The 27,821-nt window shown below is 38.3% G+C and overlaps 1 protein-coding gene across 1 annotated transcript in view; it reads right to left on the bottom strand.

The window, feature by feature from the left end:
* The window catches only part of glu (structural maintenance of chromosomes 4-like protein gluon), a 185,020-nt gene that overhangs the window by 135,151 nt on the left and 22,048 nt on the right, over positions 1-27,821 (bottom strand). Inside the window, exons 4-6 of the mRNA XM_067159498.2 lie at positions 17,499-17,672; positions 9,399-9,503; positions 3,679-3,866 (exon numbers count right to left, since the gene is read on the bottom strand). Coding sequence (XP_067015599.2) covers positions 3,679-3,866; positions 9,399-9,503; positions 17,499-17,672 — 467 coding nt within the window. The remainder of the gene's footprint in view (positions 1-3,678; positions 3,867-9,398; positions 9,504-17,498; positions 17,673-27,821) is intronic.

The raw sequence follows: 27,821 nt of genomic DNA, 5'->3' as shown, positions 1-27,821 counted from the left end.
ACAGTATACCTGTGACCAAATTACAATAGAAGATTAAAAAAGAAGGGATTTCGCCATCATGTTGAGCACTTTTGTATCTAATGTGCTTTATTTTATTAGATTAGAGTATTAAAAACTACTTGTGGTTGATTGTTGTTTGGCTTGGCATTATTAGTTTTCTCGAAGAGTTTGGCTGATCTAAGTTACTGAACTGAAAGAAGTTTTCATGGGAAACTGACAAATTTACCCCGGTAAAAATGTAATGTATCGAGATTTTAAACTCGCATACCGATAATTAATATTTGAAGCCGTCCCCGCGGAAGGTCTGGGTTTGATTCCCGGCCAGGTCAGGCATTTTTATCCAGATTTGAGGTCTTGCTCCAGGTCCAATCAGCCTACGGGATTATCTTTGAGGAGCTATCTAATTGTGAGATGGCAACGCCGGTCTAGAGCGCTAGGAATAACGGCCGAGAGGATTCGTTACACTGACCGTGCGGCACCTTGTAATCTTCGGGCTGAGCAGCGGTCGCTTGGTCGGCGAAGGCCCATTGGGGCTGTAGTCTGGTTTGGTTTAGGAGTGTTTGATAAGATTATACATTTATTATACATACTTCATTTTTGTGATGTTTAGCCAAATTGTTGACGATTTTCATTTGTCCCCGGATTCTTCACTTTCCTGTGTTGTACATATTTTTTCCCGGGGTCCTTCCAAAAACAGAGAATCGAGGTACCACTGTATACTATTGAGTTTAGTTCCAGAGACATTTTCCCCTCATACATGATTCTGAACACTTTTCTCCAGACTGCCTAGATTTTCTCTCCAACATCCTTTCCACATCCTCCTTTGTGCATCACTGATGCAAGATATTTTGTTGAAATGGTAGCCATTTTCATGTAAGTTTAGACTTCACTGTACGTAACCTTTAAATTTGCAGTTTGTCAAAACTAATTCAATATTAATCAATGCTAGAAAATACCTGAAAAAGAAAAGAATAAGCAATTTCACTAGCGCAACAAAAGTCACACAGCAATACTCTGAACTCTATTCCCCACATGGATTGCAAGTTATCGAAGTGAGTCTGTACTGATGTCAAAATGGCTGTTCTGCAGTTGGCACTTCCCTCCCTTTCAAGAGGTAATTTAATGCAAGAGTTTCAATGAACCGCTCAAGCCAGTTAGACGTATATGCGTACGGACCTATGAAACATAAGTTAGGAGAGTTTTGACGTATACCTGTACGGATAATGCTAGCAATGTTGGAGATATACATCTGCGTGCCATCTGTTGGTTGCCAACGTGAATTTTAAGCATGGCTCGCAGCACAGGGTATTTTTCTATGCAAGGGAGCATCTTCTACCATAATACGGCAATGTGTTGGCGTAAAAAAATTTGTTCCATCAACATTGATCAGTGTAAACAACATGGCAGCGCCTTCGCATGGTCTGTATTTATCTATAGCAGCTCTCGAAAACATTAGGTGAAAGTAGTGATGAATCTGAATGATAATGAAAGTGTTAGTGATGATGATTATGCACAGCAGGAAACTACGTGTGATGTAAATAACGATAGTAATATCAGTGAATGCTCACCGAAGTGGTCAACGGCACCTGTTGGTTTGAATTTTCTTCCAACAAAAATCCCTTTCACAGATAACTGTGGCTCAACTAGTACAACTACTAGTGTTTTGGAATCTTTTAATTGTATTTTGATGAAGTGTTAGTGGGCGTTATTGTTAGAGAGACCAACAGATATGCAGAATAAAATTCAGGAATGCAGTCCTTTGAATCGAAGGTCCCGAATGAGATAGTGGAAAGAAGTGAAAGGGAAGACATCTACATAGTTCTTGCTTGTTCTTATGGGTATAATTCAGAAGGCAACACTCAAATTGTATTTTAGTAGGGATCCCTTTCTTAAAACCTCAATTTTCCCTAAGACCATAACACTGGAGAGATTTGAAAATTCATGCTTCAAAAAATTCCACACGCAACTGGATTTCTAAGAAGGTACTTAGGCATTCTTTTTTAACTTTGCATGCAACTTTTTGAATGTTGATACATCTACATGACATGAACTGCATATCCACTTAACCCATATGCACCCACCCGCCCTTTGCTCTGACATTGCTAGGAATCCGCCAACTTTTTAGTATGCAACCTGGGTGTTGCAAGCTTTCGGTTAAAACAGTATAGTGGGTGATCCTCTGCGCGTATTATCACAGGACCTGTTTTATACTGTTGACAATTCCCACACTATTGCTCATGACACAACAAACAGAATACAGAAATATAACACACAAAAAGTCCCTTTGAAATCTTAAATTTTTCATTAATTATCTCACCTCGGAAGTTCTTTAGTGTGTGTTATGGCCTTAATTATACAACACAAGCCTAACATTTGCCTGATTTTGAAATAAGGAAATAATAGGAAACCAATACATGAGCCTAACATTTGCCTGATTTGGAAATAAGGAACTAACGGGAAACAAATCACGTGTAAGCGAATTATGAGCTTCGAACCTATATCTCAAATACGAACTTACAGCCGTATGTCTCACTCTGTGTATTATTATAATTATTATTATTAAGATTCAGTCTGAGGATCAGTGGTAAAGTGTTCACATCCAGGTACCAAGATCGTAGGTTCAAATCAGGCAGTCGCAATCTGATCTTGAGGGGCGGGAGAAAGTTCATTCGGCATTTCAAGTCGTATGATATTACACGAAAGATCTGGTGATATATTTCGTGTTCATTCATGCACAGGATCACCCATAACTTCTTCCTCACTAACACTGCTAAAATCAGAGCCTAAAACATCAAATATGCTTTGAACTTCGCTATTACTGAGCATTTCGCACGAGCAAGCAACTTCCTTCTCAGCCATCTTGTCAACAACAGAAGACATTTCTAGATCGATATTTTAATCAATTCATTGCCAAAGAAGCATACCAGAGCACTCTGGTGACACTGAGACACCAAGAACAGATTTCAATTAGAAATGTTTCTGTAAAAAGCCAACAGATGTCACAAATGTCCCCAATATGCAACCTTCCATCCTGGCGTACCAGTCCGCTTGTGGAGTCTTGGCCCAGCCGTTCGAGCACGTACCAATCCGCTTACGGATGCATAGGGGTTAATTTGAACAAAAGCGGACAAGCCGTTTAAACGTTATAGCAATGTTCGTGACAGCATGTAATAAAAATGTGATATTTTTCTCAAATTTATTACCGCTGTAGGGTAAAACTTGGCCAACTTATTGAAACTTACCAGCTTTTGGAACAGTGAAACTAAACGGAATAATATACAACAATAAGAAGCTATATGTACCTTTTACACAGAAAAAACACTACACATTTTTCAAATATTTCAAATGCTTTTACAAAAGGTAGGCTGTTCCAACTGGTTTCTGACATTTGTAGTTGTTTATTTGTATACGTTGCCTCCCAATGGCGGTAGCTCTGATAACATTGAACTGTGACTGACTTGTACATAAAACTAACTTTATCATTTTTGTAGTGATTATTTTACTTGTCAAATGTTTGAAACTAGTAATTTTTTGACATTTACACAAATTTAACAAAATTGGAAAGTAAACATGCAATACTCTTTTACTGCAAAATTCAGGAAGGATTAAATCCCACGGGAAAAGGATGAATTTTTTTTATTAGAAAATGGAAATACAGAAATATTTAAAAAAACTCACAATGCTAACTGACAGAAGACATTTCTTTTCTTTGTAACCTCATTCTTCAACCTAAGATACTCGATACATTCATTCTTTGGCCCTTCTAGCTTGTTCTTCTCTTGTTCCGCATATTTCACCCGGTTTACTTTCTCGCTACGTTCCTGAACCAACTCGTCCAGTCGCTCGTTCAATTTTTCAATGGGTTCCTATGATAAAAGAAATAAAAATTAGTTTTCGAACCCAGGCAAAGTTCACATTATTCAAACAAAGAGGGTGAAGTTTGAATAAATATACAAACAATGAGGATAAAGTTGGAACAACTAACATTACAAGGGTTACAATATTAACACTGATGCTTTCATGGCCCGTACTTGTGGATACGATATGGACTTTTGAGCTTATGCCGTGGCAAGAAAACAAACTTTGCTCCAAGCCTTGTAAATTAAATCTTGACTGTTCACGAGGAAGTCTTCTACAATAATGAGGGTTTAAATTTAAGAACGCTTTACTGTTGGAGAACTGTAGTGGTAAGCTCTGCAAAACATAAATGGTTTCACCTTGTTTTGTCACAGCATAAGCCGAAAAGCCCATATCATGTCTATCACAAGGGTTTTTTATTTATTTATTAATTTATTTAGCTTATGGTACAAGTTATGCCACGCATAAATTGAGTAAGAATAACATTATTAAAAACAATGAGTAATTTACAAAACAGATTAAATATAAAAACTCAAAATAGAAATCGAGAGAGATATGTGCAATACAGAAAAATAGAATGAAAAATACAAGAACACAAAACTGATGCAAAATACAAGTAAATACATCATCTTGAACCAGCTCCAGTTTCTCGGGTGCAGTGAATGAGCGCTCTCCATTTACTTCTGTCCATGTATGTGTCTTCTTCCGTAACCTCCATCAAATCCAGACCTTGTCCAGCTAGAAGATCATTTCTAATCTGATCGATCCACCTCTTCCTTGGCCGACTTCTTGATCTTTTGCCTTCAAGTTCCTTCTGAAACCACACTCTAGCTGGTCTCAGTGGGTCCATTCTTTTGAAATGACCAAACAATTTCAGCCTGGCTTCGACATAGATCTCGCTGAGGGGTTGTTCCACTTGGACAAGATGGCGTATCTTGTCGTTTCTTATTCTGTCCCTCCTTGTTTTCTTAATCATAAGCTGCCTCTGTGGATCAGCGGTAGAGTGTCGGCCTCCGGATCCCAAGATAGCGGGTTCAAACCCGGCAGAGGTAGTCGGATTTTTGAAGGGCGGAAAAAAGTCCATTCGACACTCCATGTCGTACGATGTCGGCATGTGAAAGATATCTGGTGACACATTTGGTGTTTACCCGACAAAATTAATTAAATCTCAGCCATAGACGCCCAAGAGAGTTTCGGTTTACTCGGTCTGCCATCTAGTGGGGGCCTAGAGTAAAACGGAACGTCAAAATTGACGAGCAGACAGCCAGATGGCGTCAAATTGAAATCTCTGCACACGGTAGCTGAGGCCATACGATTATTATTATTTATTATTCTTAATCATAGTTCTTGTCTGTCTGTTAGGTCATCAGCCCAGAGGCTGGTTGGATCCTCAAATAGCACCACCAAAGGTTATGCGGTTATAAGGAAACCGCAAAAACCAATGGCAGCACCAAAATGAGGCGTACTAGACAAGACGAGGAGTGAGGTAGTTTGCCATTGCTTTCCTCACTGGGTCAGAAAGTGCTATTGCAGCACGACTGACCCTATGAGCAACACCTTTCATAACACTCAGATGCACTAGTCGTGCTCTAAATGTCAATACTCAGCACCACCCATACCCCAGCAGCTTCCATATTGTCACAGCCATGGATGAGACTGGGACTTTGGTGAAAGCTACACTTTACTCTGGCCTGTGCCAAGGGATGGATACAAAAGTACTGTATCCATCAAGAAATGGCAGCAGGTAATCATAAAAACTTTATTTCCACTGCTTGTAGTTTGCTGATATTTCTGTTGGTTTGGATGCATGGATACAGGTTTCTTGACTGTACGTGGTAACTGGCAAAAAAAAAAAAAAAAAAAAAAAAAAAAAAAAAATCTACTGTAGAGTATAAATTTTGATCTCAATGGAATGGAAGTTTTCTCACACGATGATAAAACTCTGCTCCACTCTGTACTCTACTAGTGATTTCTGCAGATGGCCAGCTATCTGTTGTTACTGCACTGCGAAGATAACGGAACTGATGTACTTGTTGTCCTGTTGACGAACAGGCAACACTGCCGTTTGGACTTGCTTATCTTGAGATTAACTTGCTTGAATATAGCATTCCAGTCATGCAGCAACTGTTGTACTTTAGCCTCACTATCACCTATCACATCATCTTCAAAGGCGAGAGCTTGAAACTCAGAGTGCCAGGCTGAGTGACTCACACGGTTGAGGCGCTGGCCTTCTGACCCCAACCTAGCAGGTTCGATCTTGGCTCAGTCCGGTGGTATTTGAAAGGGCTCAAATACGTCGGCCTTGCGTCGGTAGATTTACCAGCACATAAAATAACTCCTGCGGGACTACATTCCGGCACGCCAGCGTCTCCGAAAAACCGTAAAAGTAGCTAGTGGGACGTAAAGCCAATGGCATTATTATTAAACTCAGAGTTGTTGTCGAGTCTCTTAACTCCTTTAATTATTTCATCCGTTACAATGATGAATAAAAGTGGGAATAGTGCGCTGCCTTCTTGTTAGTCTCAAACCACTCTGAATATTCTGTACCCTATTTGGACCCAACTCTGGAAATGTTCATACAGTATTTTGACTTTATTAATTAAGGCACATCTATTATCAAGGTATTCCAAAGCTTTTTGTTTCTGTACACTGTTGTAAGCCTTCTCAATATCTAAGAAGGTACCGATGACATATTTTCCCTTTTCTCAGTGATGATCATCCTTACAGAAAATATCAGATCTGTTGTTGCCCTACTCCTTCTAAAACCATACTGCTCTTCTTCAAGCTGTGGTTTAACAAGGGTTCTTAATCTCTATTCCATGATTCGTTCCATTATTTTGAGCCCACAAGACAGAAGTGCAATGCTCCTGTAGTGGCTGGGTTTTTGCCTGTCTCCTTTCTTAAATAGAGGGACGATGACTCGTTTAGTCCAATCTTCGGATAGTTTTTCTTTTTTCCAAATGGTGTTTAGGACTCTGAACAATCACAGCAATCCCTTGCATTCCAGCAGCATTGTTCATGTCAGCGCTTACCTCTTGTATGCCTGTTGCCTTGGCTTTACTCATGTTCTTTAGGGCACTTTTCCATTTCCATCCATGTTATAGGAGGCTCCACATTTTGAATATTTTCTTTCACTGTGGTCTCCTGTTGCTTGATATTTAAATTTTCACTATTTTACAATTTTTCAAAATACTGTCGAATCTAATCTTTTATCTCTGTCATTCCAAGTGATTTTTCCATCTTCCTTTCCCAAGGGCCTTTATTCCTTTCTAATTGCTTTTTGCCACTTGATACAAAAGTTTCTTGTTGTTCTTGATGTCCTCTTCTACTTTCTCTGGAAATTCAGTTTAGGTTTCCTCTCTCTCATTAGAAATAATTCTTTTCACTTTAAGTGTTAGGTCTCGGTACAGCTGACCAAGTTCTTCTAACTTCTCTTCATTCCTTGCCACACCAACATTCTTTATCTCTTAGTTTCCTCATTTCATATCTCTCCTTTATTGCTGTTTGGACAGTTTCATTCCACCAAGGGGTTTCTTTCTCTCTTACCCTGCTACTTGTTTTGCCAACAATATTGATTGCTGTGTCCACCAAGGTTTTCTTAAATCCTAGCTATTCTTCTCCAGCTGTTCCCACTTCACACCTGGGTAGTTTGTCTCTAATTTTCATCTGGTATTCAGACCTGGCTGGTTTTTCAAATTCCCAAACTTTTACCTTCAGTTTATGCTAGGTGTTTATCTTTTTTTTTTTTATCATGATGTTCCCTAAGATGGCTACTAGCACATGTGGTCACTACCAAAACTTCCTCCAGGCAATGCTTTCACATTTTTAATAAAAGTTCCAACCTCTTCGTCTGCAATGAAATACTAAGAGATTTCTACTCTCCATTCCAGCTGCACCTTGTGATTTTAAGCTCAACTGCTTTGTGAACCCGGTGTTTTTGATTATTAGGTTGTTCTGTATGCAGAAGTCAAGGAGACATTCACGTTCATGGTTCCCATATCCATTAGGACCGACCACTGCCTCATACCTTGCCCTTCCAGTTCATACCTGAGCATTTAGATCTCTCATAACAAGAGTAATATCTTATTCGACGTGGTCCTCTAATTCTTGAAGAAAGTCATCTTTCTCTTCTTGACTACACCCAGTCTGTGGAGCATGAACCTGTACAATGGTTAGGGCTTTTGTTGATTTTCTGATGGAGCTTAATAATTCATTCATTAACATATTCTGTATCAGCCACAGCATCGATATTCTTTTGATTATGAATGCCACACCATTCCTCGATTCCTTCGTATTACCATGCCAGTCGAGTTTGCACCCTTTCCACAGCAATTTACAGTGCAACCTCGCTAACACGTTTCTGCAGGGGACAAAAAAGAATGTGTTAGGCGAGAAAACTTTTTTTTTTGCAATTGGCTTAACGTCGCACCGACACAGATAGGTCTTATGGCGACGATGGGATAGGAAAGGCGTAGGAGTGGCAAGGAAGTAGCCATGGCCTTAAGGTGCAGCCCCTGCATTTGCCTAGTGTGAAAATGGAAAACAACGGAAAACCATCTTTGGGGCTGCCGACAGTGAGCTTGAACCCACTATCTCGTGGATGCAAGCTCACAGTTGCGCGCCTCTAACCGCACGGCCGACTCGCCCGATTATCGAGAAAACGTACTAATATACAAAAAAAAAACTACCATTTCTAAAGATGAGAGAAAAGTAATAAAAGTTGTGAAAAACACGAGAGAACAACTATCAGAACCTTTTCTGCCGGAGATTATAAAATAAGTACCAGTACACTGAAAGGCGTGAAAAACACCAGACAACAAACAGGGGGCCAAAAAAATATCTAAGTACCATTGCGGAATACTCTCTTTGTAAAACAAATGTTATTAGAAGCCTTTTATATCAGAGCAGTGGGTTATTAAACATTATTTTCTGGTCACACTCTTAGACAATGAATTGGACATTACATTCGACCATGTGCAACTGTGAGGAATGACTTAGGCTGCCATTTTGTATTGAACAAAACTTCGACAAACTTGAGTGATCGAGTCGAAACTCGAAGGTGCGAGTTTCAACACTCGCGACCTCTGTAGATGGTGTTGCAGTTGCGCACTTATGCCAGTACACTTTCTGACAGATTTTAATTTTGTCTTCATTAAGTTATTAAGGAATTTCACATTTTCTGTGTCCATAACTATACTATCATAAAAGAAGTATGCACCACGCTAGTCAATTTCACACAATTATGCTCCTAATTCAGGTATAGACTACTGTATCACGCGACAAATATTAGCTACACTTCACTATACCGTACCATTCAACACAAAATACATTTCTAACCTCTGAATAGAATCCAAATACAAGCACAGACAGACTCACTCTGCTCTTCAGCAATCTCGCTGCTAATCAGCAAGCAAAACTGAACATTCCTGAGGCTAATGGCTTGCTCCTCGAAAGTGCAACTTATCCTTTTTTAGTTCAAGAAGGCCTTTTCCCATGATTACACAACTATGGTGGCGGCTCTTACCCCAGTTTTCACTTACCTTATAACGAGAGGTTCCAATAATGTCCTCCAGATATTCAAGCATGCCAACCTCTTGTTCTGTCTGGCCCTTTGGTTTCATCATAGCGATCTGTTCCACCTCACCCTGTGAAAACAGGCAGCCAATTGTAAGCAGTGTAAAATAAGAAATATGAGGAAATTCTAAAGAAGAGAAAGAACAAAAAGAAACCCAGAAAAGGTTTCTCTGCACTGCTTTTTAGGAATATGCGTGAATGACCTTAGAATGAAATTGGAAAACATGACGATACTGCTTCTAAGGGATTCATGGGCAGCCCATGCACACAAAATAGTCTTGGAAAAATGCTTGAGTGGAATTCTTCCCTTCAAATTGCACCAGTTTTCTACAGTCACTTTATCTGGGTATCATTGCAACTTCTAAGTGCACTACAGAAAAATGTTGGCTCAACATTTAGTAACACAGATGAAGGAAATTAAAAAATTTCTCCATTAACATACTCCAGTCCATGGGGTTCATTTTGGCTCCACATCATCCTCTGCAATTAACAACTGTTTCCATAAAGCTGGTTTATACAAGAAGAGGTCTCCTCTTACGAAGACATCGCAGATGCACCTGGCAGTGAGCAGCTAGATATACCAGAGGGGGTATCTGTATCTATAAACAATTGATAATAATCTGACTGTATGTGGAAACTTACAGGATGAGGAGGACATTGCAGATGTCTGTTGACCACAGTTCTGGTCAGGGAGAAGACAACTTGAATCTTCAACACCCAAACTCAGTGAGGTGTTAAAATGCAATGGATGTGTGTAGGCATTCATCAGTGCAAAAAAGATGAAGTGAAATCGCTGTTAATATGCAAATACATTTGTAAATTGGGGTGTTTAACTTGACGCCGAAAAAGTAAAACAAATCAAAACCACGGTCCAGCTCAAAATGAATTTTTCTCGTTAACTCCCTCGCAGTCTGCCCAAGTACGTACTTGGGTTTGTGCAGCGTTGCCTTAATTGCTTTGATTTTAGCCAATAAATGAATACAAACGCTATCTGTTGCACATCGCTGGAATCATAAAGATGTTCTCTTTGCAATAGCGCTGCTCAAAGTATTTGTCCTCCTTGCATGGCTGAATTAGAGACAAAAAATTACACTAGCTGATGTTTGTTACACTACGGCTTCCTCATCACGCAATGCTTCAAGTTCTTTGGTAAATGCTATCGAAAGAGAACTGTTTTGAGATGATTTATTTAGTGACAGTTCAGGTGAACTTAGCGATTTTGAAAATATCAATCATAATGAAGACAATAGTGGTATTTTTGATATTGTTCTACCAGCAACAGGTGGTGGTGACGGGACTTCACACTACTGTAAATTTGTAGATTGTGTTCCTATCCACAATAAAAAAACAATTTACTAGGCAAGCAGGTTTACAAAATAGATATTCCTGACAATTTTGCAGAACTGAACTTCTTCGAATACATTTTTTCAAAGGATGATTATTATTTATTTATTTATTATTTACATAGTTTATGCCCACATTGGAGCACTTAAATCAAACCCAAATACATTTATGTTAACAAAGAATTAACTGAAGATTTAGCTTGCATCATCTTCTTCCTCTCCCAAAACCTCTTCATTCTGGCTGACCTGGCTGCCCTTTCTTCATCAGATATGACATATTGTTTGTGCTGTACAGTTTTTAATGACAATCGTATTTGTTTGTTCTTGAGAATCCTTTTTTCTTCTCTATTTTCAATTTCCTTCACTGTAATATTCAGCTCTTCTAAATCATTCTGAACTTGTTTAAAACAATTATTTTTTGTTTTACTTCTATTATAGATTCACTTTCCCTATAAACCACTGCATTAGGCAATAATCTCCATTGTCCATCCACCTGATGTTTTTTATTAATGATTGTTCTGAGTATCCTTCTGTCAACCTTTTGCAGTGTATCAGTTGTTGCTTTGGTGTTCAATTTAAATAGTGTTTAGCATTTACTGAAAGAGATTTTTTCTTGTACGTTGGCCATGTAATTCGTTTTGCTTTTTTTAACTTAAATGTTCTGCTTTCTATTGATGATTTTTCATTGGAGTTCCAAGTTATAATTTCACCAAGATATTTAAACTTATTCACAATTTTTTTTATTTGGTATTGGCTAAGGTAATGGTTGGTGCTGTAACAGGGAAGGTTGGCATTATTTCTGCTTTCTCATATGAAATTTGCAATCCAACTTTCCTTGCTATGTTATCAAGTTCTTCTATTTGCAATTTAGCTTCTTCCATATCATTAGCAAGTAGTGTAAGATCATCAGCAAATGCTAAACAATTGAGTCTTATTTTTCTGCCAATCTTGATGTTAGGTTGACACATCTTATCAAAGGATTATTACAGTTTTTAACAAAATTAATTTTCTATCTGTATCTGTTTTCTTGTTTATGTGCATGAGTTTTTAGAACACTGTGGAAAAAGTAAGGCAGTCTGACTAAGGCATTCCACGTAAAGAAGGAATTATACTGAAAAAATATATTGATTAAAAATTTCCTATTTTCATGCAATGATTCAATAAAACTTCTAATTTACGCACTCTGCTGAGATATTTTGAAAAATACTATATTTAATATGTTTTATTGCTGAAGGGAGTAGCTGGTTTTAGTTGGTAGTTCATGGCCAGTTTTATTCATTGAGTTTGGCAGCATTTTCCCACATGGAGTTCAACTGTTAACTCCAGTCTCAGGAAGTTAACTGCTGAGTTTATGTTTAGAGACTCTACACACTGAATTTCAGAGACCAAGGTGAGCAAATTTATTGATTAAATGGAAAACAGTATTCGGATGTACATGCTTTAACATCTGTGACAAAAAAGAAGAAGCTTTTCAAAACTACCTAACTGAACTAAATTTGTTTTTATCAAAGGTAAAAAAGGTTGACATTCTATTAAAATACTTGAACCCTACCATCTTACAGATAATAAGAGTTTAAATAAGTATAAAATAGATGTCAAGGATGTTACATTTCTATCACCACTGATATTTTTAGATTAAGGCTGTCCAACTTTATGAACTACTGGTATAATTCAGAGAGATTTAAAATATATTACTGATGTGTAGATTTAGATTTTATTAAGTCACAGAGTAAAATGAAATTAATTTTCTTCCATCTAGAATTAATTTTTTATGCTATAATGAAATGTCCTTAAAATCAATGGTAGGTAAACAGAAACATAAAATAACCTATAATTTGGTCCAAGCTTATGTTTTCTCTTGTTGCAGATAATGACAACTGTAAAGTCTGCTCCTGGAATGGCAAAAATGAGAGCTACAATGAAATCTGAAAATCCAGAGAGATCAATCAATCAATACTGATCTGCATTTAGGGCAGTCGCCCAGGTGGCAGATTCCCTATCTGTTGCTTTCCTAGCCTTTTCCGAAATGATTTCAAAGAAATTGGAAATTTATTGAACATCTCCCTTGGTAAGTTATTCCAATCCCTAACTCCCCTTCCTATAAATGAATATTTGCCCCAGTTTGTCCTCTTGAATTCCAACTTTATCTTCATATTGTGATCTTTCCTACTTTTATAGACGCCATTCAAACCTATTGGTCTACTAATGTCATTCCACGCCATCTCTCCGCTGACAGCTCGGAACATACCACTTAGTCGAGCAGCTCTTCTTCTTTCTCTAACCCAAACATTGCAACATTTTTGTAACGCTACTCTTTTGTCGGAAATCACCCAGAACAAATCGAGCTGCTTTTCTTTGGATTTTTTCCAGTTCTTGAATCAGGTAATCCTGGTGAGGGTCCCATACACTGGAACCATACTCTAGTTGGGGTCTTACCAGAGACTTATATGCACACTCCTTTGCATCCTTACTACAACCCCTAAACACCCTCATAACCATGTGCAGAGATCGGTACCCTTTATTTACAATCCCATTTATGTGATTACCCCCAATGAAGATCTTTCCTTATATTAACACCTAGATACTTACAATGATCCCCAAAAGGAACTTTCACCCCATCAACGCAGTAATTAAAACTGAGAGGAGATGGGCTGCATATCTGGAGGATAGAGAGAAAGGAATAGCTTAAAAGAAAAAGAAAAGAATTTGAGGAGAGAAAAAAGACTAGAACAAGGGTGCAGGAGTGGAGGAGGAAAAAACAGCAGAAGCAATGAAGACCAATACATCTCCAAACCCTTTAGCTTTGGGCTCATATTCTTCAACAAGCACACTGAAAAGCTGAATACATTTTTCCCAGTTTAAGAGCAAGTATAGAGCTTTCAATATGTCTCACTTGCCTTGTGATCTCAATGTGGAAAATGTAGAGTGGAACTATTTTGCAGCTGGCCATGGTAAAGGAGCAGTAGATGCTACTGGTGGGCCACCTAAACGAATGGTCTGGAAAGCAGTAAAATCATGACTTTGTACTGTTCAAAGTGCTGAAGAATTCTTCAAAGTCGCTGAAGCTCAGTGTAAGTCAACTGAGGTTCTTTTTATTACCAAGAAAGAAAATCCACAGCCTGTTTCCAGGCATCCGACCGGGTCAGGAATGGAATGAATATAGCCCCCATCTAGCGGCGAGGATAGGAATTGTGCTGGCTGCCGAAGCCTGTCACACTGTCTGGGGCAACGATTAATGAATGGCAGATGGAATGAAATTATATTAGAGAGTGTTGCTGGAATTAATTATGACAGGGAAAACCGGAGCACCCGGAGAAAAACCTGTCCAGCACAAATCTCGTAGGGAGTGACCGGGATTTGAACCACGGAACCCAGCAATGAGAGGCTGGCGCGCTGCTGCCTGAGCCACAAAGGCTTTTTCATACCAAGAAAGAGATAGAAGAAAATTCAGTATTTTCGAACAAACGACAGGAGTAGTGCGAACGGCACCAGGAATATGAGAAATACATCACATCAAGAAAACTGATGATGTACACATAGTTGTTGGCTTGACCTCAAAATCTGTCAAACAAGTACAAGTTGCTTTTCCAGAAACAGTGCCACAAAAGTATGAACAGTAAATTGCGGTGGCATGGTGTGTTTTCATCTGATTCTTGCAGTGGATCTGAATTATGTTCTGATGATTAAGATGGTGATGTGATGCATCTGTTGAAAGCAACATAAACAAACTTAGACATAACTCGAAAAGCAAAGAATTAGGCCTATCAGTACTCTATACGAATATTGTACCTGAAGTATATGCTGAAGTCTGCATCACTGGTCGTGTAAAGACTCAGGTTAGCCACAACTATGTTGCAGTGTGCCAGACAAGTCTTTTGCGAAACAGTGATGATTTGCGTGTGATCTTCTAGAAACAGTATGGAAAACCTGGCAATTTTTTCGTATCTAATGAAGAGGGTGAAAAAGAAATAAACATTAAACAGGTGGTCTGAAGGAAATGAAGGAAATGAAGGAAATTGGTAGCAGAGTTATTTATGGATTCTGAAGCAAAATCTGCTTGTAGAAGTTGTATTTTTAAGAACGAAGTCTTTAAAATCCTATTTATGTTATAATAATTACAAATGAGATAAATGATAACACATTAGCCTTTTCTTCAATCCAGTAAGTCAAATTATTGGCTCTGATTTCTAATTAGAGTCCTAATTATGTATCACTGTATATATGTGTTAATTATACCATGTAAATATTCATTTAAGAAAGGCATCATAAACCTTAACTGTGTCATATATCATGTCAGATGTAACATCCGTGACATGAATAAAGCAATTATAAAATAAATCCCTTTTCATTCCTCTGAATTAATAGATCAGAATTAGAACCTGTAAGGCTTAAAGATCAACACAATGAGCATAAAATTAATGTTGTCTAAGGCAGTAACCTGGATTTTTAAATTATAGTTCACAGCCCGTAAGGTGAGCTCACAAATTTTTTTTAACATCTGTGACCAAACATTTTTTTCAGTTTCCGGAATAGTAATATATTTTCCTGAACATAGATTCTTCTGTAGAGAGGTCATTCATTATGTTTACTGTGTTTCATGTTTAAAAAGTTCACAAAATACATTTAAAATTGAATGTTAAGGGCTTTACATTAGTAAAAAATGTAACATCCGTGACAACTGGAATGGCTGTGCAAGAGTTAATGTTCCTACTGCTTTCCTACGGTTCTGCATATGCTAGCATTCTGTATACAATACTGTGGTATAACAAAACTAAAACTTTAGTGCTTACTGTGATGTTTCATTGCCAACGTATTCATTAACAATGTTACACACTTGATACATTAAAAGAATCATAAGTACAATTTTTTTTTTGCTAGTGGCTTTACGTTGCACCGACACAGAAAGGTCTTATGGCGACGATGAGATAGGAAAGGGCTAGGAGTGGGAAGGAAGGGGCCGTGGCTACAGTGCCAAGATGCCCATGCATCGGCACTTACATCCTGTACGAAAAATGCCAGAATGCCGATTCGATTGGCACCCTCTTATTAGTGGTGTACTTATGCAGTAAGGCGCTAAATTGCGCCACAAATCAAGTAGAAAGAAGGTAGAATGTTTATAATTCCTCCTTATGTCATTAGATGGCACTGTCATAGCTTCATTCTCGCTAGTTTACTCGTCGATTTTCAGTGTATGACCTGTGAGCGCTTGACGTCTATGATCCAATACGGCAGCCTCCTTGTTTGTTCATGTCTGCGGGTTGTAATTTGATGTCAATAATTTTACGTTCTAATTGACTCATTTATCGTAATATATTAAGTTTATTATCATTTCTACTGTAGTTATAGTTACTTAGCAATTTATTTAGGTCGTAGTAAAGTTGTAAATAATACATTTACTACAACAAGGCATGTCGTCATGTAACCCTAATTCGGGAGAAGAAATTAAGGAACTTTTGGGTTGCTTTGAAGATATAAGCGACTCTAATTTTAGTGAAAGTAATGATTATGATGTTTTGGGGTCTTCAGATAGCGCACCGGAGAATGATGGAGCTGTGTCATTGGCTAATGGGCTTACAACATTTCGTGCAATGTCTAAGTGTTATAGTGACAGTGCTAATGAAACTGACAGTGAATTAGATGATTCTTGGACTGAGTGCATATTCCCTGAAAGTAATGTTGTCCATCCCCACAATTTTTATCAGATCCCAGGGGCAAAACCTGTAGGCCTACCTCAACCTGATGCTCCACCCAAAGAATATTTCAATCTGTTCTTTACACTTTCATTCCTGACACTATTAGTTGATTTTGTGTGTTGTTCAGATCTTCGGATCTGTTTTGTAGTAACAAATACTGCTACTAGACACAGTTCTCTCAAATGATAACTATTACTCTCCCAAAGTTCATAAAATATCCAATCGTTGATAGGTTACACTGTTCGTGTTTTCTGTCCACATGTTCAATGTTTTTGGAAATTAGTTTATAAATTGGAAAGTAGACATATTAACAATATAATTGGTATATATGATCCCAGATAAGAGTTAAGATTAAACATCATCATTTAGTCACTTTGGATTTGGTGTAAAATGTGCTAATTAATTTCAAATTATGTTTTTCCTTTTTTAAATAAAAAATTAGTAATATTTTTGTGCACAATATTCCACGAAATGTTGTTTTTTGAAATGCAAGTCATATATTTATATTCCTTGCAGTATATCAAGAACATATACCAAATTTTACCTCCATATCTTTTAAAATGAGACGTAAATTAAATTTTGAATACACTGATGCAAAATCCATTGAAACATGCTTGGCATTCTATGCATATGATGACCTATTATGGGTCGGCATCCAAAGGGTTAAGGTACAGCCCCAGCATTTGCTTGGTGTGAAAATGGGGAAACCACAAAAACCATCTTCAGGACTGTCAAAAGTGGGACTCAGAACCCAGTATCTCCCGGATGCAAGCTCACAGCTGCGCGCCCCTAACCGCACAGCCAACTTGCCCGGTCTATAAGTACAAATAACCAGTCTTATCTTATTTCTGAAAATAGACAAAATTATTTTGATAATGATATCACACAATAACTAAACCTGATTTCTATGTAATTCTTAGTTACACAAAAAAAATTTATCACACAGATATATGAATAACTTAGGTTTAACTGCATATCCGAATAAATATGGCCATTTACTACTATTCTGAATACCCTAATAAGATATTACCTGTAAAATGAGAAAGCGATTAAAATCCAAATCCACACCATGACTTCTTAGCAGCTTGGCAATTTCCTTGAAATGAACACGTCGGCCATTCAAAGTATAAAAAGAAGTGTTATCCTTAAACGCTGTCCTCGAAATGACTATCTTTGAGTTGGGAACTATTTCATAATCATCACCCTGGAAAAGAGTACATACTTTTATGAGCAAGACATAGATACATTTTACATAGGTCCTTTAATGTAGGTTATTTGAACTTCCAACATAAGTGGAGAAGGCAACACACTGGATCCTGTAAGGCATCCCGAGTTAAATAACGTTGGGCAAGGTCTACACGTGACTGCACACTCTTGGCCACAGAGAAATACTGGCCAGCCTGCAACATGTGCATTTCAGACCAGTATGCCTGACCAGCACTCTCCTGCTTCAACGGGGCCACTGATAAGGCTACCAGGATTGGGTAAGGCGCTAAGCTTGATTTGACTTAATTCCTGTCGTCCCCACTGGAGCACAAGACTTTCAAGATGGCATCAATCTGCAAACAAGTTAAATATGCTGTAAGATATTCAGAAAATGTTATAGATAGAGGTAGACCTAATTATTACTCCGTATCCTCAAAAAAAAAAAAAAAACAACACACACACACACTGAAAAGAAATGGAGTTCGTCAAGGCAAAGGAAAAAAAAAAAAATCACAAAATGATTCAAAATCAAGAAGTTATCCAGCAACAACTAACAGATTCAGGGTTTCAAATAATGTTCAAGAACAAGGAAGCTTTTTTTTTCTCTCTCTCTCAAGATACAAACTTTGTGATGAAACCTACTGCACCGATAATAATGTGCGCAAGGTGAGGGGGATAAAAAAAAGTGCAACTATTTGGTGATGGTGTAGTAATAGGCTAATCAATCTGATGCCCTTCTTTCACCAATAGGGAAACCTATTTTAAGGAATGATTAAAAAAAACCTTGTTGAAATACTTCATAGTTTCTGTCAGTGGAATTAATAATGGAGTGAAAAATAAAGGTTTCATGATGATGGAACTTAAAAATATGTGCACAAAGCAATGTATAAAACAGAAAGGAGGATATGTTAGTTATCAGAAAAGTTTAAAGGTATGTATTAGGTGAATACCTCAGATATGTCTGTATATTCACTTGGGTGTTAGGTGCTTTTGATGTACATAGCGTATTGCAACAGCCCTGTACATTTTTAATTCTTGCTTCCTGTTGACTACCAAGCATTGAGAAAGGCTGAGAGATGACTTGAATATGTTGACACTTTACCAATTACAACACCTTCCAGGGGCCTATTCTACAAAAGTATGGTTTTGTACATTACAACTGACGACATATCAAACATACTATGTCACAGCATGAATCAGCTGTTTATCTTCGTATTCCAATTGTTGAATTAAGTTAAGCTTGCCTCATTTATCATAATATCGTACTTATATAGTAAAGATTCAAAGAACTAATATTCCTGTGAATTTCTTAATGCTACCATGTTATTCTTCAGTTTATTTCTTTGATGATAGGAAATTACACCGTTATTATCACCCATTCTGTTCTGCGATCCTCGCATATGTTCCACGATAAGTCTGACATACCTTGGTCTATCATTAGGAATCAGATGCCGCTAATAACTATATTCGGCCGCCAAACTTAACTGTTACGAAATGGCAAACTCTGCATGAATTGTTAAAATAATGTCAAGAGAAAGGAAGTAATACATTTTTAAGGAAATAGAAAGAAGAAAAGACATTTGTTTCGGTGCATCCAGTGAGAGTCTGAAAAAACAAGACAAAATAAATAGTTGGATGGAAACATTTGACTTGGGAAAAGCTCATGTAGCTTTTGAGGGGAAAAGTTGGACGTATGCAAGAGATATTCTGCTCATTAATGATTCCAGGAAAAGTCCTTCTTGAAACATTTTTATTCAGTATTTTCAGGTCAACAAACAATTTGAGGAAATGTGTTGTTAGAAACTGTTGTTTAGCAGAGAGAGATTTATTTCTGTTCATAGGATGTTTTAGCCTATGCCCAATATCTATCAAAAGTTCTTCCACTTGTATTGTGCTTAACCTAAAACGTTCATTGTATTCAGTGTTAAACTGGAAGTTTATTCTTTCCCTGTACAGAGGGTAGTTTTCATTTTCATCACTATCACTACTGCTAGACTACTTATTTATCAAAATGTATCTGAAATAAGCATATTTAAATAGCACTAGTACATTTATACATTATTGTCCTTTCATTGGTAGAGAATACTTCTCAGTTCACTAGTAAGTTACAAATACTCGTACTTTTGTCGAACACACCCATAAAAATTCACTGGTAATTTGTCCACACATTCATTTGTCATCACATGGCTCCCCGGACCATCAGAATCAATTAACCCTTTCCACTCGAATTATTTGTAAGTCCTGATTTCTCCCCACTCGTATTTATTTCTGTCAGCATTCTTCATTTTTTTAAACCTTAAGTACTGGTTGTAACAATATATACAGGAAGGAACTACAAAATGAATTAATTTATGGTATTTACAATGCACAAAATAATGTTTTTCACTTTCTTAATGGTATGCCTTGAGTGTGTGGAAGCGTTCAAAGCAAATGCCTGGATGGAGCCCTGGTTGCTTCTCACAGGTTTTACAGAAGTGGACTGTCTCTCTCCTCCCTCCAACAACTTTCTTGTCACTGCAAACCTTGCAATCTTTAGTTTTTCCTTCAGGATAGGGGTACAGCAGGTGTAGCTTGCCATTCAGCCTCACTTCTTCATCCGTTGAGGAAGGTCTTCCCCTTTTCCTGCTCTGTGTATTCCGCACATTTCCTACAAGTTGTCTTACCAAGTTTTTCCTGAACTTCAGATGGGTGATTCCATTGTTACCTTCTTTGAAGAGTAGGAAGGCATTCACTATTGTGATCTCCAGAAGCCAGAAGAACATTTTTCTCCACCACTTCACTGATTTACGTGTGAATGGGTATGAGCTAGCATAGTGGTCAGAAAGATCAACGCCCCCCATGTATTGATTATAAGCACATACGACTGTAGGTTTCTCTACAATTTCCTCGGCACCTTGACGTCTTATTCTTTGCACAGGTTGAGTGGAATCGTCATAGAAAGTAGACAGAATAGCAATAACTCGCTTGTCCTTCCAAACCAAGCAAGAAGTATTATCTGTTAGGAGTGCAATAATGTCATGTTTCATTCTCTTTGTTGCGGCTTTTCTCACTTGTAATGGCAGACCTCTCCTATTTACCATTACAGTGCCTGTAATATGGACCTTTAGTTTCAGTAGCTGAGCTGCAAGGTCGTAACTGGTATAGAACCGGTCCATAAAGACATGAAACGCAGTTTCGTTGGCGGCTTGCAAAACTTTTGTAACCAAATGAATAACTATCCTGCAAGTGAAGGGTAAATCTTGCCTAACAAGTGATTGTGTGGTTATATGGTTCAATAGCACATATGTATCCGGTACTCGAGTCTGACAGTACATAAATACGGAGTCCCCACTTTGTTGGTTTCTGCTTATTGTAACACTTGAACACGACACGACCCTTGAAGCCTACAGTGCTTTCATCAACACACAGATTCTTTCCTGGAATGAAGTGTTCCCTGAATTTCGTGTCCAGGTACGACACTATATTTCTGACCTTCGAACCTCTAGATTGTGGGCCTGCCCTATCAGCAACAGGGGAAGAAAGATGGAGATTCCAGAATATCTGCAGAAATCTGTCTCTAGAGAACACATCTTTGTAGAACACCTGCTTATCCAACCAGTCTTCACTAAAATAATCCTGCATTTCTGCCTTACTGTTCATCCCCATGTTGATAATTACACCAATAAATGCCTTCAGCTCTTCTAAAGTCACAGCTTTCCAAGCAAACCAGATAGATCTCTTCTGAAGTGGAGTATTTTGCTGTATTTTCATTTCGGCAAATTTGTTCGTCTCATGGACAATAGAGGTTAGCAACTGATCAGTAAAAAACTAGCTGCCAGTAATCTAGTTCTATTTTAGGTCTATTGCCACACGTTATGAATCCACTCACTAACCTGAAAGGAAATTTGGGTAATCCTGCATCACCAGTTCTCCACGATCTCCAAGGTATATTTGAAGTCAGCACTGTATGACTGGGACCGGGACGAGTCATAATACTATCGCCTCCTCTATGATTTCTTGTGACACTGATATCGATATCATCACTTGAATCACTAATGGATATATCACTATCATCGCCAGATTCAAAATTTTCATCACTTTCATGGTCACTATCAACAAAATCAGCCGAAATAGACGCAAGAATCTCAGCTTCGGTCAGACTGTGCGCCGCCATGTTGCTTCACGCGACTGCTTTCCATTGTCAAGGAAACGGAGCAATTTTGCCGAGCAAAGAGAAACTAAAACACTCGTATTTTGTTTCTTTCGGTTTCCGGAAGAGACCAGCACTTACGAAACGAAGTACAAAAGTCCTGGCTTGCCAGGTAACCTAGCAATGAGCGGCGAAACATTGTGTCGACTCAGGGTCGACACACGAGCTATAACGCTAAGTGACGGCTGTCGACCTCAGGTCGACACACGAGCGGAAAGGGTTAAGAGGGTCACATAATATGTGTACGTAACATATGACATCGACACAAGCCTGGAATGAAACATCTGGCAATGAGGAACGTACGATTTTGGAAAACACCGAGACGAAATAACAATAGTAAAAGGACAGGGAAGGGAACACCTACGTAAATCCTTAATGGCTGGCAACCAGGTATTACTTAATTGATAGCCAGTGTCCCTGTTGAAATTTCTAGGATTTCTACGTATTTCCACAGCTTCCTGTATAATCCTGGACCTGTAGTGTGGGTAAGAGCTTGAGCATCTTGGAACAAGATCATGACCCGACGATAGAGCGTGCTCAGCTATTGCCGATTTGTCTGGCTGGTTGAGACGAATATTACGTTCATGTTCCTTGATACGGGTACCAATGGACCGGCCTGTTTAGCCGATGTATACCTTACCGAAAGTACAGGGAATTTCGTGTACCCCAGGATGTAAAAGTGGGGACAATATGTCCTTGGTTTTACCCAGACTGTGAGCAATTTTAGTGGCGGTGCCAAACACTGTTTTCATATTGTGTTTGCGGAGGACCTTGGCAATTCTATCTGTGGTGTTGTGAATGTAAGGCAAGCAGGCAGTTCCAAAAGAGGCTAAATATCTGTCCCTGGGGGATGCAGTGCCACCTAGACTATATGGACTGCCTAAGATCCATAAAAAAGATGTTCCCCTCAGACCTATTCTTAGTGCGATAGGTTCTCCTACGTATCCTCTGGCTAAATAGCTAAGCAAATTGCTTCAGCCACACATAGGATGTACTGAATCATATGTCAGCGACTCTCCGTATTTCGTCAACAAGCTGTCAACTATAACCCTGCAACCTAATGCACTTTTGGTGAGTTTCGATGTGGAATCCTTGTTCACTAAAGTGCCGATTGACTCTGTCCTGTCTCTCACTGAACACCTGTTCCCTGAGGACATTACTAAGCTATTTTGCCACTGCATGACCTCCAGCTATTTCTTGTAGGGTGGGAATTTTTACGAACAGACAGACGGAGTGGCTATTGGAAGTCCACTTTCGCACGTAGTAGCTAATTTCTTTGTGGAGCATTTTAAGGACGCTACTGCTTCGGCGCCCGTCAAACCTATGATATGGTGGAGGTATGTTGATTTGTTGATTTTTGTAATGATTTTATTAATTGTTAGTTGTTTGAATTTATATTTGTGGTATATTTGAAGAAAATTAAATAGGTGTGTAAGTCATTTGATTATTTTTATTATTTTCCGTACTTTGCTGTCTCAAATTTAGGGTGCGGGTCTTATTCGGCGGTAGGTGGCATTTGGGATTATACGGCAAGTAATGCCTGGCTGCCAGCCATTAAGGATTTACATAGGTGGTTCCCTTCCCTGTCCCTTCACTACTGTTATTTCGGCTCGGTGTTTTCCAAATTCGTACGTTCCTCATCGCCAGATGTTTCATTCCAGGCTTGTGTCAATGTCATATGTTATGTACACATGTTACGTGACCCTCTTAGACTGATTCTGATGGTTTGTCAGCTTCCGCTTCAAACGCTAGCGCTGTGCCCTGTCCGGCGAGCCATCTGGTGATGAATAAACGTACCAATTCCACTTCTATTGTAACATCTAAACTTTAAAAAGTCATTGTTTAAGAAGCCTTTCTCGTGGACAGTCGAGATTTTCTTCTGGAATTGCACCTTATTTTCCTGACACAGCATAAGCCCAAAAGCCTATATCATGTCTATATTTCTATATTATTGTAATAATCAAATGGCGCCTACACCTCCAGAGCAAAATTCTGGTGCGCCCAGTACATAAGGCTGGACAGTGTTGGTGTACAATATCACGAAAGTTGAAGAGCCGTGCCATAAATCACCAACTATATGGAATGTAATCAATGGAGAAGTAGACAGACATGCAGTTAGAAGCAAAATTGTTACCACAGAAAATGATCAAAGTACAATGACAACTGACCCACAGCACCACACTAATGATGTACAAGATTAATGCCTATCTTTACCAAACAAACTTCAAAATAAAAATAACACATACAGTGAAACCTCGTTAAGAAGTTTCTGCAAGGGACAAGGCAAAAGCACACGCTAAGCGAGAAAACGTACTAACGAATATACGAATAAAAACTATCCAACAGGTATATGGAAACACTAAATACGGTTTTTTACAACTTGAGGGCATTTTACGTTGTTTATCCGCAGGTACAGTGAAAACCATAGTCCTATCTACCATTTCTAAAGATGAGAGGAAAGTATTAAAAGGTGTGAAAAACACGAGAGAACAAATATGAAAACACTTGGACGGAGGCCAACAAATATATCTAAGTATTATTGCAGATCACACTCTTTCTAAAACAAATGTTAGTAGATCCCTTTTATTTCGGAGCAGTGGGTTCATCATCTTCATCATCAATGTCCTACTCTAGTCGCCCGGATGTGGTTAACAAGCCTCCTTCACTCCTTTCTGTGGGTTATTTAACATTATTTTCTGGTCACACTCATAGACAATGAACTGGAGGTTACATTCGACCATATGCAACTACAATCTGCAAGGAAATCTGGTCGCCATTTTGAGTGAACGAAACTTCGACCAACTTGAGTGGTAGTCAAAACTCGAAGGTGCGAGTTTCAACATTCGCGACCTTTGTGCACTTATGTCAGTCCATTTTCTGATAGATTTTATTCTTGACTTCATCATTAAGGATATTCACAATATTTTTCGTATCCATAACTGGGCTATCACAAGACAAATATGCACCACGCTAGTCAATTTCATACGATTATGTTCCTAATCCAGATATAGGTGACCGTATCACGCAAGAGATATTAACCACACTTCACTGTACACTCAACACAAAATACAACCTTCTAAATGGAATGCAAAATAAAAGCAAGCAAAACTGAACATTCCTGAGGCTAACGGCTTGCTCCCCCGAAAGTGCAACTTATACTCTGAAGTTCAGGAAGGCCTTTTCCAGTAACCACACAGCTATGGCGACAGCTCTTACCCGAACTGGAAATCTCGTTTCTTTCAGAAGGGATGTCAAATACAGTAACATTATCCGGTCTAGGAAAAATGTGATCATACTGAACAATAATACCGAAAGTTGGTGACGCGATAAGCGAGGTATTTTTGTATAGATTTAATATGATGAGTATAGTGACTTTGAACTTACGACATGCTAAGCAGGAAAATGTCTTCATGAGGAACGCACTTACGAGGTTTCACAGTACCGGGTGGCAAAATGAAAAATATTTACAATAGTTCTGACCCTTATTGACTTCCATGACCCTTATTAATGAAAATCACAGATGAGGTTGGAAATATTCTCATCTGAATAAGTGAAAAACTGAGGATCCAACAGTCCTGACTCAACTTCAGTCAGAAACCACCGGAAAAACTCAACGCGCGAAGATTCCTCTGGAAGCTGTAACGCATGCACAAGAGTAAATGTGTATGGATACAAATCCTTTTTTTGATAATGGTTCCACACAACGATCTCTTAATTCCCACTTGCATAGATAACTGGTGTTGAGATTTTATCTGGACTTCTTTCCAGGCTTTCCTTCACTCGAGAAACGTTTTCCTGGGTTCGAACTCTCTTCGGATAGTTACAATTTTTATTCGCTACAGATCCTGTTTCGCTTCATTTTGGCACTATGTTTTATATTACACACTTTGCTGCAGATTTTGCCAAAACACTTCCAGTCTTAAACTTTTCCACAAACAGTTCTGCACAGGTTTTACACAAATCATGCTTCGCATAATATTAGACTATGAACACGTGCTGTTTTATCATGAGCACCATTTTGTGTAGCATTCAACTGGTCACTAAACAAGATTGGTGCATCGAAATCACGGTTTCCAGCATTTCCTGTGATGGGCAGCTCTCCTGTCCATTTCCACGTCGGTATTATAAATATTTTCAAGGCCAGTTTTTTAATTTTTATTTTGCCTACCCTGTATTACCAGAAGAACAAAAATTTGAAAACTCCTGATAATGAACTGTGCAAATGAAGAGAAGTGTACAGGGTGTTTCAAAAAGAATATACGTATTTCGAATGCATATATTTATTAAACTTTAAGGGCCTGTACTACGACTGTCAGATAAACAGCCAGATACGTAGGCTGCAGTTTTGCAAACTAGAAGTTAAATATTTTCTGGCGTACTACCAACAGATTTTAACTACGGTATTGTAATGCGGAAGATGTTGTAACATTTTTATTGGGTTGGTAATAAGGTTACTGAAAATATAGTGAAAGTTAGCATTGTGGCATACGTGTTCCATGGTGTTTTCATTTGTTTAGCTCTATTCTTTTGAAATTGTATTACTAGAATCCAATATCAGACTCTTATTAAGCTATAATGTGGAAGTCCAGGTCAAAAACAGAATTAGGACAGAAATATACACATACGAAGAAATGTTAAAATTAATTAACTGTATAACAAAACTGAAACTGTTATAGAAAATAAAAAGACTGAAAATGTAACCTGAACGCAAAAGTTAAGATTCAGGTTATGTATCCTATTGTCTAGTACTATTTACGAGGTTGCGCGTTACGACGAAGGTAAAGTTTATATTCGTAATTAATGCCACTGATGCAGCGTGGGATCATTAATTTTATTATTAATTCAAAAACTGTTTGCTCATTGAATAAGTAGTTAGTTTCTTTCTTTTCAATACAACGTGAGAATAGTAACTGGCAAGCATTTATCTCACTTTAGCGTAAATACTTTTGTAGCAAGTTGTTATGAAGTAAAATAAATATAACCTCCTTAACATCCTCATTCGTCGGACGAATCGCCATGAACAACGTCGTATACCTTTACTCCATATGTGCGTCGCGGATAAATTTGGAATAGAACCCACACTTTTGACACGCATTTTAACGATTAGGAAATGTGTGCTATCACCTCTAGTACCCTACCGACTACCATTTACAAGGTAAAAAAAAAATGTTAGACTATTGAGACTTGAACCCACGAAAAACTGCTTATCAGCTAACTTTGCTGCCCTAACGACCACGGCTACCCATGAAGCTTGCGGTTGACTGCTTGTGTATTACTGATATACTCAGTAGCAACAACTTGCTAGCTTGAGAAATCTTTAAGAATTCTGTGATAGTTGGACAGGAAGCATGACATACTTCATAAATATATACATAAATTACATTGTAACAACTTAATTTCGCACAGCATCATGCAGATGTAGATTCATCTTCATGAGTAGCCATTTTGATTCTTTACAGTAGCGTCTCCGATAAGAGCTAAGTCCCAGATAAGAGCGTTAACAGCCTCTCCAACTTTGGGATAGCTATACTCGAGAATATTTTCCCAGAATGCACATAAACGAAAGTCGTAGTACGCGGTTTCAACCGAACTTCCAGATAAATATACAAACTGCTAAATAAATTTATACCGCACTTTTATCTGGCTGTCGTAGTACAGGCCCTAAGACATACAAATATGAAACTTTACACACATATTTACAAACCTCTCAAGTTCAGATTACAGATGTTCAATATCTCCTCCATGAGCAACACGAACAATATCACATCGATACTAAACTTTCCCCCATACTCGGGCAAGCATGTCCTTCGTCACTGATGTTATGGTAGTACGGATCTGGTTCTTCAACTCTTCCAGGTTCCATGGGAGTGGTGGTACATAGCCTAAACGTTGTCTTTAACGAAACCTCACGGGAACAAGTCACAGGGTGTCAATTCCGGTGACCGTGGAGCCCAGCTG

This window comes from Anabrus simplex, chromosome X, assembly GCF_040414725.1.
Source record: "Anabrus simplex isolate iqAnaSimp1 chromosome X, ASM4041472v1, whole genome shotgun sequence".
Lineage (NCBI taxonomy): Eukaryota > Metazoa > Arthropoda > Insecta > Orthoptera > Tettigoniidae > Anabrus > Anabrus simplex.
Note: the sequence above shows the minus strand (reverse complement) of the source record. Positions and strands in the feature narration are given on the sequence as shown.